At 39.7% G+C, this 13855-nt stretch overlaps 1 protein-coding gene across 3 annotated transcripts; it reads right to left on the bottom strand.

Annotated features, from left to right (window-relative positions):
• Position 1: 1 nt before the first annotated feature.
• LOC307137707 (rho GTPase-activating protein 24) lies at positions 2 to 9503 on the bottom strand. 3 transcript variants are annotated; one of them, XM_079835556.1, is made up of 8 exons: positions 8541 to 9503; positions 8344 to 8381; positions 8036 to 8243; positions 5456 to 5588; positions 5245 to 5318; positions 4959 to 5080; positions 3823 to 4828; positions 2 to 914 (listed from the first exon to the last, which is right to left on the bottom strand). In XM_079835556.1, exons 3-8 carry the CDS (start codon positions 8182 to 8184, stop codon positions 677 to 679), a joined length of 1722 nt encoding a protein of 573 aa, XP_079691682.1. In that variant the 5' UTR covers positions 8185 to 8243; positions 8344 to 8381; positions 8541 to 9503; the 3' UTR covers positions 2 to 676. The 3 variants fall into 3 exon arrangements, with proteins under 3 accessions (XP_079691682.1, XP_079691680.1, XP_079691681.1); XM_079835554.1 differs by lacking the exon at positions 8344 to 8381 and having other exon boundaries at positions 8541 to 9482; XM_079835555.1 differs by lacking the exon at positions 8344 to 8381 and having other exon boundaries at positions 5456 to 5585; positions 8541 to 9472.
• Positions 9504 to 13855: the final 4352 nt, after the last annotated feature.

Below are 13855 nucleotides of genomic sequence, written 5' to 3' on the forward strand. Positions count from 1 at the left end.
TAATGTTTGATGTCTTCATTTGTTCATTTTATTTCATATGGTACAAATACATTCAGTGTATGAACAGAATGAGTGTTTTGTTACCGACACAGGACTCATTACAAATGTACAGTGACCCCCATCCAGGGCAGAGACTTTTTAAGTCTGAGCTCATTTATCTTAGAGCATCCCTAGGGAATAGTTTTCATTAGACTCTCTTTTCTCCAATATGGCATCCATGCTTAGATATCGTCTACATCATTAAACGTTAATGCTTTGAAAACTTAAAAAACGCTTTGAAAAAAAATATATTTTGAACATGCTGGTCCATACAATTGTTCAGGCAACAGAACTGTACTTAAAAGTGGGGCAATGGTTTCCCTCAGGAATACATCCTCATTTCTACAACCCTGAAACAGACTCCTGCTTTTAACACTGCTATTACTCTAAAATTGGTGTTTGCCAGCCCTGATCTTGGAGTACTTGCAATATTAGATTTTTTTTTTCAACTCAGCAGCTCATTTGCAGAAACTCCCAGACTTCTTTCTGTATCAGATAAGGAAGATATCTAAAATGTGAACTGTTAGGGGTACTCCAGGACCACAGTTGGAAAGCACTGCCCTAAAAAATTGAAACCTTTCATGTTGCTATGGATAGATTTGTAGGACAGCACGTGAATCGCAAACAGCACGTGAGTTTAAAAACTCTGAACAATGCGACTGCTTTTCCGGGCCTCTTTGTTAAGCTCGCCAAATGTATCGAAGAACTGCTCCATCTCCTGTTGCAGAGTGGTGTTCCGTCTGTCAGCGTCTGCACGGGCTCGCTCTACATTTCGCATTTTGATCTCGGCCACACTGACCGAGCGCCGCTGCTGCTCCAAAGTTGAGCGCAGCCCTGCAACTTCCCCCTGAAGTACCTTGTTCCTCTGCTCCAACCTGAAGACAGAAGAGAATGGGGTAAACTTACTGTGTTCATGCACACCTTCCTTAATCTAGTGTTCTTGGAGGCACACCAACACTGCACATTTTCAAACTCTTCTTAATCAAACACACCTGATATTCAACTCATCGGCTTGTTATCAGAGACTCTGAGACCTAAAATGGTAGGGTCTAAGGCCTTGTCCACTAATATGTTTTCGTTTGAAAACGCGTCTCTTTCTCTCTGTTTTGCCTAGGCATGTTTCGGTATCAAATTTTCATGTTGCGATTAATTGCTGAAGCTTTTATCACGGTATACGGTATTATCACGATATTGAAATAAGTTGCAAAAAAAATGTTGTCATACTATAACAGGTTTAATAACTTTCTTATAACAAAAGAACCAAACATTTAAATACAATAAAGCAATACACAAAAATGTATAAAGTAAACAAATATTTAAAACAGATTAAAGGTGGGGTAGGTAAGAATGATCTAAAACACTTTTGTCCAAATTTGTTTAAACTTTCTTTATATGTCAATACATGATTAAAATTTAAGTACTCTGAAAAAGAGAGTATAAAAATCGAGTGACTCTAGACTTTTTAATCTGCAATAAACACTGCTCATTATTTTCGTTCGGGCCGAAACAAGTGATTGGCTTGGGCGCCTGTCATTCTCTCTCGCTACCATGGCTACCGTCGCTTTTGCTCCAGGATCTGCCCACATGCGCGCGCCCCAGTGTTGCCAAGTCGGGCTACTTCAACACTGTTGCCGCGGGCTGTTTTTCATGTCCATGGGTTGAAGCGACCCCAATTATGTGATATTTTGCCCCGGGATTTGCGAATTTTAGCAGGCAGCCCTACCAAAAAGACACATATTTTACCCCCCAAATGAGATTTTTACCGGAGAAACACGATTGGGCTTGTTTTGGGCTAGTTTTGAGTAGCAATTGGGCGGATTTTGTTGTGAAAACCTGGCAACCCTGGCGCACCCGTTTGATTTGAGTTCAAGAGGCTGTATTTCTGCTGGACAGGTAATCTTTCATTTTGATTATACATTTTTTTGGTTTATGTTTTCATGAAGCATGTATCACTAGCACACGTAGCTGCCTAATATAGCTAACATAACATTACTTAGCATAAAGCTACAATGTTATACACTTAGCAAAAAAAAAAAAAACTCAATTTGCTTAGCTCAAGTTGATCGCTGTTGTGTTGAATTTCGCAAAATGTAACTTTAGATAACAAAATGCATGTGTAAAAGCTTGTACACCGCATCCAGGAACTTTTTTTAGAACTAAGTTAGCTTTAGCTACTACCCTCTGTCTAAACTCTTACCATGTTCACCGGGAACTTTACCTGCACGTTTATTTCGGCCCTTGGTTTGTTTTTATATACTCTACCAATGTTTACTGATGTTTTTATCTTGTATCTGTGTGTGTCGTAGACACTGTGTTGTTTGTGTATTTTAAACTTTACCAGTATCGTTATTCTAGCTTGATAGTGAGTACTAAAAGATATCTTATTTGTTTATATTCTTAATGATAAAGTTAGATTTTTTATTACATGTGATTCTGACATGATGTCACTACATGCACTTCTTCTCGCTCGCCTCAGGTAAATAATGCGTCTTTCAGCTGAGCTGATCACTGTCGGCGTAGCGCGTTCATGTGTTTTGGGGGCGTGGCTTTGGAAAGAGCCCAGAAGGGAGAAGGTGGAGTGAATGGAAATAATGAGCTGTCTTTAAAACAGTCGTGAGAGGTCTACAGACACTCAATTTTTATACTTTCTTTTTCAGAGTACTTACATTTTAATTATGTATTGATATATAAAGAAAGTTTAAACAAATTTGGAAAAAAAGTTTACCTACCTACCTACTTACCTACCCTACCTTTAAGTGCAAAAGAATTATAAAGAACAATAGGTAACACTTTACAATAATGTCTCACCATTTAACGCATTAACATTAACAAAGAATGAATAGCTATATTTTTACAGAAGTTATTCTTCTTTGATAATGTTAGTTTAAAAAAGCAACTGTTTGTTAGTGTAAGCTCAGGTCCATTAAATAATATAGTTACAACTTTAGATTTTAATAATGTGTTATTAAATGCTGAAATGTACATTTAACTAAGATTAATACATGCTTTAGAAGTATTTTTCATTGTCAGTTTGTTAATGAATGAACTAATGTTAAATAATAGAGCCTTTTATTGTAAAGTGTGTGACTGAACAACAGTCAGAACATATTCAAACAATATCTAGGGCATGTCATTTAGTCCAGATTAAAATATAAAATGTTTAAGTTTGAAAATGAATAGCCTTAAGTCTTTAAGTATTAAGTATTAGGTTATGTGATGACGAGCACCATATCGTTTTGTTTACGAGGGTTACCGGGGAAACGGCTGCATTTCTGCTGTTCCGTCAGCGCCCTCTGCTGTCAGAGAGTGAATGTGAATCTTCAGCGCGTCTCCTTCACTCCTTCCGCCATGTGCTCGGTCTGTTTACATCAGAGCGCGTTCCTCTTTGACGTGTTGTTCATTTTAAACAGTTGATGGGTAAAGTATTCTTAAAATGCATTCTAAAAATCGGAATAATTCGTAATAAATAATTATTCACTGTATTTTGAAGTGCCCACGATAACAATACCTGGAGAGCTACTTTCCTGCATCATTCAGATCCAACCCTGCTTCAACATACCTGCATGCAATTTTATAAGTCATACCAAACATCTTCATTTGGTTGGTTCTGGTGTGTTTGATAAAGGATAGAGCTAAACTATTCAGGACAGTTCTTCAGGAGCAGTGTTTCTGCCTTTAGAATTGCTATTAAAGTAATGACCGTTGCAGAGATTTGCAATTTTCCCTTACAAAACAATTGTACTATGGTTTCGGGTACAAAGACAACTGATGAAGTGATCTTACCTGTTAATTTTTGCCTCATACTCTGCCTTTTGCCTGGTCATCTGTTGACGAAGCCCTGCTACGAGGCACTGCATTGCATGGGAGGCTGGAAAACCTAAGGGCTCTTGGGGAGCATTTGGCAAAAAGACTTCACTGCTGCCGGTACTTAAAGGGGCATCTGTGGGAGCAGATGATGAGGCAGGGGAGTTAGGGCGAAGGCCTTCTTCACCAGAGTCCATTCTGAATGAGGGGAACTGTCCTGGGGAACCATGGCATGGGCTTGCAGCTCCACCACTCCCACTGCCCCCATCCAAAGGCACAATCTCGCAAGAGGACCAAGAGCTGCAGCTATCAGCCACGCTGGCAGTACCTTTGACCTCCTTGTCTTCTGTATATCCCTCCCCCTTCTTCTCAGTAACTATGTTGTCATAGACAGATAAGGTACTATCCTGGACTTCACTGCTGCCTCCACTCTCCCCTAGCACTCTCTCTAGACTCCAGCTGGGCTCTTCCATGTCAGGCCAGCTCCTTGACTGCATACCAATTTCAACCCCAGCTTCCAGCACTTTGTTCATAGAAGAGCAGGCAGGTGGTGGGGTGGAGGGTGTAATAGGTACACGTCTTATATGGAGACTTTCTTGTGCTGAGCTGTGTCGACTGTGGTTGTCATAAATCAGAGTAGAGCTGGATGGTGAAGAGTCCTCTTGAAGCTGTCGCTCTGTGTCTGATAGATGATGGGTAATCTCACAAGGGCTTTGGAAAGACCCTCTCCTCTCTGTGGTTAGTGGTAAAGAGTGTTTACGTGGACAGGCTAGAGTCTGATCTGGAAGGGTCACGTGATCTTTGCTCAGCAAAGGCTCCCTCAGGTGGGCAGGTGGTTCATGCACCCATTCCACAAGGTTGCTGTGTCTTTGTACGGGGTGGACGGTTTGCAAGGATGTCTCAGGAGGGTTGCAGTTCTCTCTGGAGAAGAGCAAGCTGTGCTCACGGATCAGTTCAGACATTAGATGTTGCACAACTGCTGCCCCTAGTGTAGGAAAGAGGGACTTGTAAGTGCATGGTCCACAGCCATGTGAGCACATACACTAACTTAAGCTCTCAGTTAAGCCATTCACCCTTTGCCTTCCCCTTTTTATGGTGACCTAAATATTGCTCACCTCCAATAATACTTTCTGGGTCCTCTGCTTTAGGGCGGAGAATATTTGGCCCGAAAACCGTTGCCAAGTTCTGGATACTCATCTTGTTGACACTGGAGTATGATTGGACGTCATTTAAGAATCTGGTACAAAGATAGGTCATAGCAGTGTTATCATATGTGAGCCATGACTAAACATGACTAAAGACTAGACACTTCATGGCAAATTAGACTAAAGCTCCAAAGGCCAATATCTAGATATTGAAAACCAAATCCCCAGATCTTCAGATGAAACAAAATGATCTTACTGGCAGATGTATTTCAGGAGGTTGAAGTTTGCTACAGGCAGCTCATAAAGGAGACTCTTCAAATCTTGCAAACCCTGAAATTCATAATAAGATTATAACAAAATTCTCGTCTGCCCTTAAATGACCATAATGTAATTTGTATTTTCTTGTTTAAATTCATCAAAGAGCATCATGTGCTCTTCTTTGAAGTGAGTTATATAGTTAACTGTACCTTTTCTCTGTTTGAGGGGATTCTTTTGGCACATATAAGAAACTCTTCATAGCGGGAAAATGGCACCAGAGGTTCAGGCAGCTCTCTGAGATATAGCTTCAGCAAAGATGCCACTGTGTGGACATCTGTGCTGCTGAGAGAGCAAACATGTATTCACTGCGAGAGTAAATTCATTCACACACGTACTTGTACAGAAGAATTTGCTTATTAATACACGCACACATTTATAAAATCCTCTGAGAATAAATTAGCCAGAGCTACAGCCAAATCAGTCCTACTTTCCTTGGCCTAAAATTGTTTATACAAACTCAGCAAAAAAAAGATTTTTTAGGATACCGTTCTTTAAAGATAATTTTGTAAAATCCAAATAAGCTTAGGTGGCCTTAACGACTATGTACTAACATTTAAGTTAATAATTTTATGCAATGCACTTATTGTGCACACATGTTTTTACATTGTACTTATATTAAAAAAAATTACCTGCATGTAATTACATTTATAATTACACCTAACCCTACCCTTAAAGGGATAGTTCACCCAAAAATGAAAATTAGCCCATGATTTACTCACCCTCAATTCATCCTAGGTGTATATGACATTCTTCTTTCAGACTAATAAAATTGGAGTTATATTAAAAATGTCTTGGCTCTTCCAAGCTGTATAATGGCAGTGAATTAAATATGGATATTTTTCTTACACAAACCACTTAGCTTCAGAAGGCTTTTTATTAACCCCCGGAGCCGTGTGGAGCAGTTATATGATGGATAGATGCACTTTTATGGACTTATGGACAAAAATGACCCAACAATTCACTGACAATTCAATTGAATTGACCATGTCCAACATGAAGTGCAATTTACTGAATTATGATTAAAATAAACACTTCAGATAATTTTATTTTAGGACATAGCACATGGCACCATTGTCCATGAATGTAAGTTGAAATTTCTAGAGATGACATTTCATATAGATATATCTGTCTGTAAGGCCTATAAAATTTGAAATTTCAGACAAGTTTTGTTTTGACAAACCTTAATTTCCTAGTCAAAGATTATACTTATTGCAGTTATGTTGATTTCTTAAACTTCCTTACTTGAATTCTGCATCTTGTTTGCTAACTCAATTTAAATTCAAGAACTTCGTGCATCCGGAAAGTATTCACAGCGCTTCACTTTTTCCACATTTTATGTTACAGCTATATTCCAAAAATGATTAAATAAATTTTTTTCGCCTCAATTCTGCAAACAATACCCCGTAATGACAACGTGAAAAAGAAGTTTGTTTAAAATCTTTGCCAATTCATTAAAAATAAAAAAGGAAAAAAAAAATCACATGTACATAAGTATTCAGCCTTTGCCATGACACTCAAAATTGAGCTCAGGTGCATACTGTTTCCACTGGTCATCCTTGAGATGTTTCTACAACTTGATTAAAATAAATGGAGTAAATATCTGAATTGGTACATTCAGTTGATTGGACATAATTTGGAAAGGCACACACCTGTCTATATAAAGTCTCACAGTTAACAGTGCATGTCAGAGCACAAACCAAGCAATGAAGTCCAAGGAATTGTCTGTAGGCACAGATCTGGGGATGGGTACAGGAACATTTCTGGAGCATTGAAGGTCCCAATGAGAACAGTGGCCTCCATCATCTGATAATGGAAGAAGTTTGGAACCACCAGGACTCTTCATAGAGCTGGCCGCCTGGTCAGACTGAGCGATCGGAGGAGAAGGTCCTTAGTCAGGGAGGTGACCAAGAATGGTCCCGATGGTCACTGACAGAGCTCCAGCGTTTCTCTGTGGAGGGAGAAGAACCTTCCAGAAGAACAACCATCTCTGCAGCACCCCACCAATCAAAAGAGTGGCCTAGTCAGGCTCAAGGGAAAGATGAATGCAGCAATGTACAGAGACATCCTTGATGAAAACCTGCTCCAGAGCACTCTGGACCTCAGACTGGGGCGAAGGTTCGTCTTCCAACAGGACAACGACCTTAAAGCACACAGCCAAGATAACAAAGGAGTGGCTACGGGACAACTCTGTGAATGTCCTTGAGTGGCCCAGACTTGAACCCGATTGAACATCTCTGGAGAGATCTGAAAAATGCTGTGCACCGAGGCTACCCATCCAACCTGATGGAGCTTGAGAGGTCCTGCAAAGAATGGGAGAAACTGCCCAAAAAAATAGGTGTGCGAAGCTTGTAGCATCATACTCAAAAAGACTTGAGGCTGTAATTTGTGCTAAAGGTGCTTCAGCATAGGGTGAATACATATGTACGTGATTTTAAAAAAAAAATACATTTGCAAATATTTAAAACAAACTTCTTTCATGTCGTCACTATGGGATATTGTTTGTAGAATTGAGGAAAAAATAATAATGAATTTAATCCATTTTGGAATAAGGCTGTAACATAACAAAATGTGGAAAAAGTGAAGCGATGTGAATACATCTCGGATGCACTGTATGCCTTACGTTATGCAATTATGCCAAGATAAAACCTTGCTCTCTTAAGCAAACATGTACATTATGCTGATTTAAACATCTCTTCTGTACCTTGTTCCTATTAATGCCAATCTCTTACCTGTCAAAAGATGGTTTCTCCCCAGCATCAAAAGCTTCCTGCAGCTCTTTAACCAGTGTGGCCTGACCGGGCTGCCTGAAGAGTCCCACCTCTGTGAGCCCATGCTCTCGGATAAAATCGACACACTGCTCCACCACCAGAGGAGCCATGTGATCCCCATACCTCCTCTCATACAGGACGGTCTCATCCAACCGTTGACCAAACACACCTGTGGTGGTAAAATACAGGTATAGAGCTGTCAGTGACTGACCCCATTTAGCTTGTTACCTAATTTTGTCAATGGGTATGTGCTGAAACAGAGGACTCACTATAAATGCAGTTAACCTCAAAAGCGTAAACAAAGATCCTGTTGAGTCCGCAGAAAAAGGACAAAATGCATCAAACAATAATCGTTTTCAGCTAAAAAGATGGCTTTAGGTTTAATGTACGCAGCTGCTGCACTGCACCAAAATCTACCTCTGTGTGTGATGGTGTGCCCTCTCCCTGCCCAATATTTAATACTCACGTCTTCTGAAGCTCAGCACCCTTTTTATCTTCCTGTAAGCAGAGTGAGAGAGATAGCTTCCAGTCCGCTGGATTGTCTGCTTGTTTTCAGGCATCTTTTCTCGTCTGTCTCTTTATCCCTCTGTCTCCTTATTTTGGGACACACATCCGCTATCCTGACCTCAACCTGTTTTCAGTAGCAATCCTTAAACTGGCACCGAAAAGAATGTCCTCAATGAACCTAATCACTTTTGCTCATGTTTAACAAACTTGTTTAGTCTAGAACTGGATGTTCCTTTCCCCTTGCTCTTCCTCCTCCCTCCCTCTCTCTCGCTCCCCTGTCTGCAGGTAAGGCACCGAAGAGAAGCTTTCTCTCTCTCTCTCTCTCTCTCTCTCTCTCTCTCACACACACACACACTCTCTCTCTCTCCTGCTGATGTGCAACACTGACCCTCCAGCTCAGATACGCGTGCTTATCGGATATATCAGCATTCCAAATCAGATGACAGCCCTCATTCTGAAAGAGGAGGCATTGTTCAAGTGCACACCTCTCATTTTGAGTACATTTCTGTAAAAGTATTCAATTCTGAAAATTCCGAAGTTGAAGGACAGAAGCGAAGCAAAGTTTTTATCACAACAATGTGTTTGCCAGTACATTTGGTGTCCTTATTCCAGGAAACAAGAGACAGCTGATTAAATTTGTCCCAGTTCAGTATGCATCCTTAGGGATAGTTATGGAAGCACTTCCTCCACACTGTTGTCCATCCAGTGCTCGACCTCTTCTACCATGAGGGTTGCTTCCTGCGGGAGCTCACCGATGTAGACACCTGGTGCTTTTCAATAAAATGTGAAGAGGTCTGGTATGAAGTAATGTTCCCTTTGACACCGCCTCTTGAAGTGGACGTCTCAGTCATATGCCATTGTTGACAGTGACATCAACAGAGACATGTCTGTGTTCGCCTCTGAGGGGAGGTTATGTTTGTCTGGACTTAATTGTCCAAAGTTTCCAGTGACGTGAGTCAGCACCTCCTTGATTTACTGTCAAATTAAATCTGCCTCCCTAACTGAATTACAAACACTGTTACACTTTCTCTCTCGCCGTCTCATTCACTGCTGTTGATTGCATATACTATCTTTCCTGTACTCTTTCTTTGCCAGTTTTCTGTCTTCTTTTTTTCAACGTCTTATCTGTGTCTAGCTGCTCCACTGCAGGGTTACTGGAGTGTGGCCAAGGTGGCGCCGACACCTTCCAGTTTTCCTATTTCTGCCCCCTCACCATGAATCATTAACACCACAAAACACAAATTGACTAAAAATAAATGAGCTAGAACTTTCTGCTGGTTACTTTCGGTTATATCTCCCTTTTTTTCCCTCTGTCCCCGTGTACCTCACATGGCTTGCTTCCAAGAATTTTCCATTGGACACAGCTGAACACACCCCTCCAACCCTTTTTATACATTTGTGCCCGGTAACTTGGCCCCCTGATGAGAATCCCAGTCTAAAACGGATCCTTAGACATTGGCCCAGTGAGTGTGCAGTGCATGTGAATGTGGCTGTGTGTTATCTGGAAGGGCATCTCTCACCTTTTAGGAGCCCCAGAGCTGTGTTGAGTTATGTTGGAGAGGTAATGTAGGGAATTCATTGGGAATGTTAATCTCTCCTGGGAAATAAGCACCAACATGGACTCTACAGCTCAAGTTTTACCTCCAGCTCAGATTTGCATGTATTAACAGGGTTACTATCAGTCGTTTCCTCACACATTGTCTTTGTAAAATAATGTCTAGTGGGGTTTTGGGTTGGGTCATTTGTCATTTTATACATATTGCCTAATGCATACTAGGGCTGGGTATAAGTTCTCTATTCAATTGACCCTTCACAAAGACCTGTCCCCTTTAGTTACTACATCTGACCAGCCAGTGTCGGACCTCCGTATACACAAAGTACGCATGTTGCGTAGGGCCCTTAAACCACCAGGGGGCCCCCTTCCTCTCAAGAATGATTTAAAGAAACACGCCACTATTTTTCAGGCTCATTTCCCAACTCCCCTAGAGTTAAACAGTTGAGTTTTACTGTTTTCGAATCCATTCAGCCGATCTCCGAGTCTGTGTACATGTAAGTCAGTGTTCTCGCACATTGAAAAATACATCACAAAGCAAAGAGGACACTGACAACATGCCAGGACTGGTTACTTTTTGGTATGAAACGGTCTCCGCTTTCAAATTTTGTCATTAAGAAATTCAAAACAATAAATGACGTTTTGTTGCTCTTTAATGTGATGTGACAAATTGCTGTAGTGCCTCAGTTCAAGCAGCAAGCAAACTCATTATCTCTTCCTCTTTACTACTAGTTATAGCACAAAATAAACATGAACGAACATCAGAAGGCATGTGATTTCGCGGAAAGACATCAATACACACTATTTTTCAAGTTCAAGCCCACCAACGTTAATCTAATAACTCTACTGTCTGGTTTGTTTGTCGAACACAATTGCAAATAGCAACATCATATGGCCATTATGATTGGTCAGATTGCCTGTCAATCAAAATCCTAGTGAAGGGTGAATTACAATTACATTTTATTTAAATGTTTTTATTAATTTGGGTAGATTTCAATATAATTTATTTAACAGATATAATCAGCACAAAAACTGGATACCAGAAAAAGTAAAATTAAAACAAACAATGTAAAACATTAATTTGACGCTTCAGTTATTTTAGTCTTTTAGTTTGATTTATTAAAATGGGCTTTTGTTTGTAAATGGGATTACACAGTTTGTGATGGGTTTCTGATTCACTAAAAAAATATTTGTTCATGAATCAAGCCTCACTGGTTGCGCTATACTTTGATTCACTAAATTAATAAGTGTCATTCATTGTACTGGTCGCACTGTGTTCTTGCATGATTGTTACCTGTAACCTTTTTATCTTATCACATTCAATTTGGACTGTAAAACATGACTTTATTTGCCATGGGGCTGTAGATTAAGCTTCAGGAGTGCACCATACTGGAGTAAAAGATCAAGTTTTGTGATTTTAAGAATCAATATCTCGATTATTTGAATGAAGATCAAGATTGATAAATATCTTGATCTTACCCTAAGGCAATATTTTTTTTTCTTTATGAAAATATATATTTATCACGTTTATGTAGGCTATTTGTTTTAGTGTCTCCCAAAGCTACTTCATTGTATGGATTGTATGGATGTAATGGGGGTTGACGGCTCTCATGAGAAAAGCAAGGTGTACTGTAACATCATTATTCCCAGGCACACTGCCAAGATGGACACACAGCTGCCGCCCACAACCCCTCACGCTCTCATCCATGTAGGCTAATACTGCAAGTAACCGAGGAAAAGACGGATGAACCACTGAGAAAAGTTCTTGAGATGCTTGAACCTTGTCCGTGGTGTTTTTTTGTTTTTGTTTTGCAAAAATCATGTGGAAAATTCTCAATATTTGCTGTTTTGAATGACATCAGCTCTAGTGGCATGTGTTTTTCAGCATTTTGTGAGATTTGGGACAGAAGACAAAGCACAGTCTGTAAGGAGACTAGTCATTAGAGTGTGTAATGCATGGCCCATGATTTGGAAATGACTGGAACATGTGCATTGTGTGAGTGGGTTGTTATGTCTATTGCTGGAGCCCTGAAGACTGATTGGATCTGCTGTTTCATCGTATTTAGGCAGTCACACTGAATGTTAAACCATTAAATGTTTTTATCGTGAAAATGACTTGCATAGGCCTGGATCTTCCAGAGACCACAGAGTGTGGAAACAAAAATTAGTCAGATATTCAGGTCTTAAACAACAATGTGTGTGTGTGTGTGTGTGTGTGTGTGTGTGTGTGTGTGTGTGTGTGTGTGTGTGTGTGTGTGTGTGTGTGTGTGTGTGTGTGTGTGTGTGTGTGTGTGTGTGTGTGTGTGTGTGTGTGTGTGTGTGTGTGTGTGTGTGTGTGTGTGTACCTGTAAAAGGTATCCAAATGCCCTTATTTAAGCTCTTCAGCCACTCCTCCCCCTGACCACAGCTGTTCCACAGGAAGAAATATGAGCCAGGACTAACCAAAACGTCCCTGTTTCCTCCTAATTGAGAGATAAAGGGGAAAATAAATAGAAAAAGTTAGTTTGCTTATCCCATATCATTCAAACACTCAAAAGTCACTTAATTTAGAATCCCAAGCAAATTTATCAACATAATCTACCTATACCATAATCTTGACCTGATGCACAAATCCATGCATAATAAATCAATCCTAATATGTAATGAACAAAGTTATGACAAAGACATTATCTCTTATAGTGACAACCTCATTCTACAACTGAATTAATTTAGTTAGTGACAACCAAATTTACAACAATTCTATGCCGTTTAAACAGAACTGAACTAAACAACTAGTTATTAATGACATATTTAAACACACATCAGAAATGTGTATATGCTGTGAAAGAAAATCACAGGGAAAGAGGTATAAGCCTCAGATCTTGCTAGGGGGAAAAAAAAGAAGTCCATAATTAACCGAAAGAAATCCAAATGCTTTATATTGAAAATTAGACCAAAATATAGCGACTCGCACTTGCCCACTTTTAATAACTATAATATTGATCACTTTATGAGCCAAGCCCAAAATGATTATAATATGTGGACATGGCAACACTGTAGAAACGTGCTCCGCGAGGCAGCCTTCCGGTACAAAACATGATGCCTCTGTCGATGATTGTTTAGTTAAAATTGCAGAACACATTGAGTCTTTGGCCACTGTAATATTCATTTGTTCAAAACTAGTGGCACTAGAATGTTACTAATGGCAACCACGGTGTCAGTCATTGCAATTTCGTCATGTTCTGTACACACACAGAATGATAATTTAGAGGATTCACTCCCATATTTAAATTTGGTTGTCATTCTCAAAACTTTACAGTGTGTACATGACCAAAGACTTTTCATTTTCCTTGCAAATACAATACGAGTTGGTTTTGATTGTTTCACTGAATGTGAATAGACATGTTCTTCCAGACATAGGAATGTTCCCCTTGGTTTTGTCAGCAACCAAACCCACATGATGATAATGCACATACTCATTAAATGCCACTGTTTTTTTTTCCATCCTGTCACAGCCTTACAGACATGTGAATGTGGCTGCTGGGAAATTGGTATTTTAATTTACGAGGTTTGTTTTTAAGTGAATTTGAGTTTTATGTTAAAGGGATAGTTTCACCAAAAATTCTGTCATTAATTACTCACCATCTGTAGAGACAAGAGACAATCGCTTTATATGATGAACAGACTGAATTTAGGCTTTTATTCACATTTAAACATTTGTTCAGCGAACATAAGCAGAAGGT

This window comes from Gobio gobio (genome assembly GCF_949357685.1).
Source record: "Gobio gobio genome assembly, chromosome: 14".
NCBI lineage: Eukaryota > Metazoa > Chordata > Actinopteri > Cypriniformes > Gobionidae > Gobio > Gobio gobio.

Coding starts and splice junctions, on each gene's coding strand:
- LOC307137707 (XM_079835554.1), bottom strand. CDS start 8,634: ATGCCTGAAAACAAGCAGACAATCCAGCGGACTGGAAGCTATCTCTCT. Junction 8,244..8,540: donor GGTGCTGAGCTTCAGAAGAC/GTGAGTATTAAA, acceptor TTACCACCACAG/GTGTGTTTGGTCAACGGTTG. Junction 915..3,822: donor TATGAGGCAAAAATTAACAG/GTAAGATCACTT, acceptor TTCTGTCTTCAG/GTTGGAGCAGAGGAACAAGG.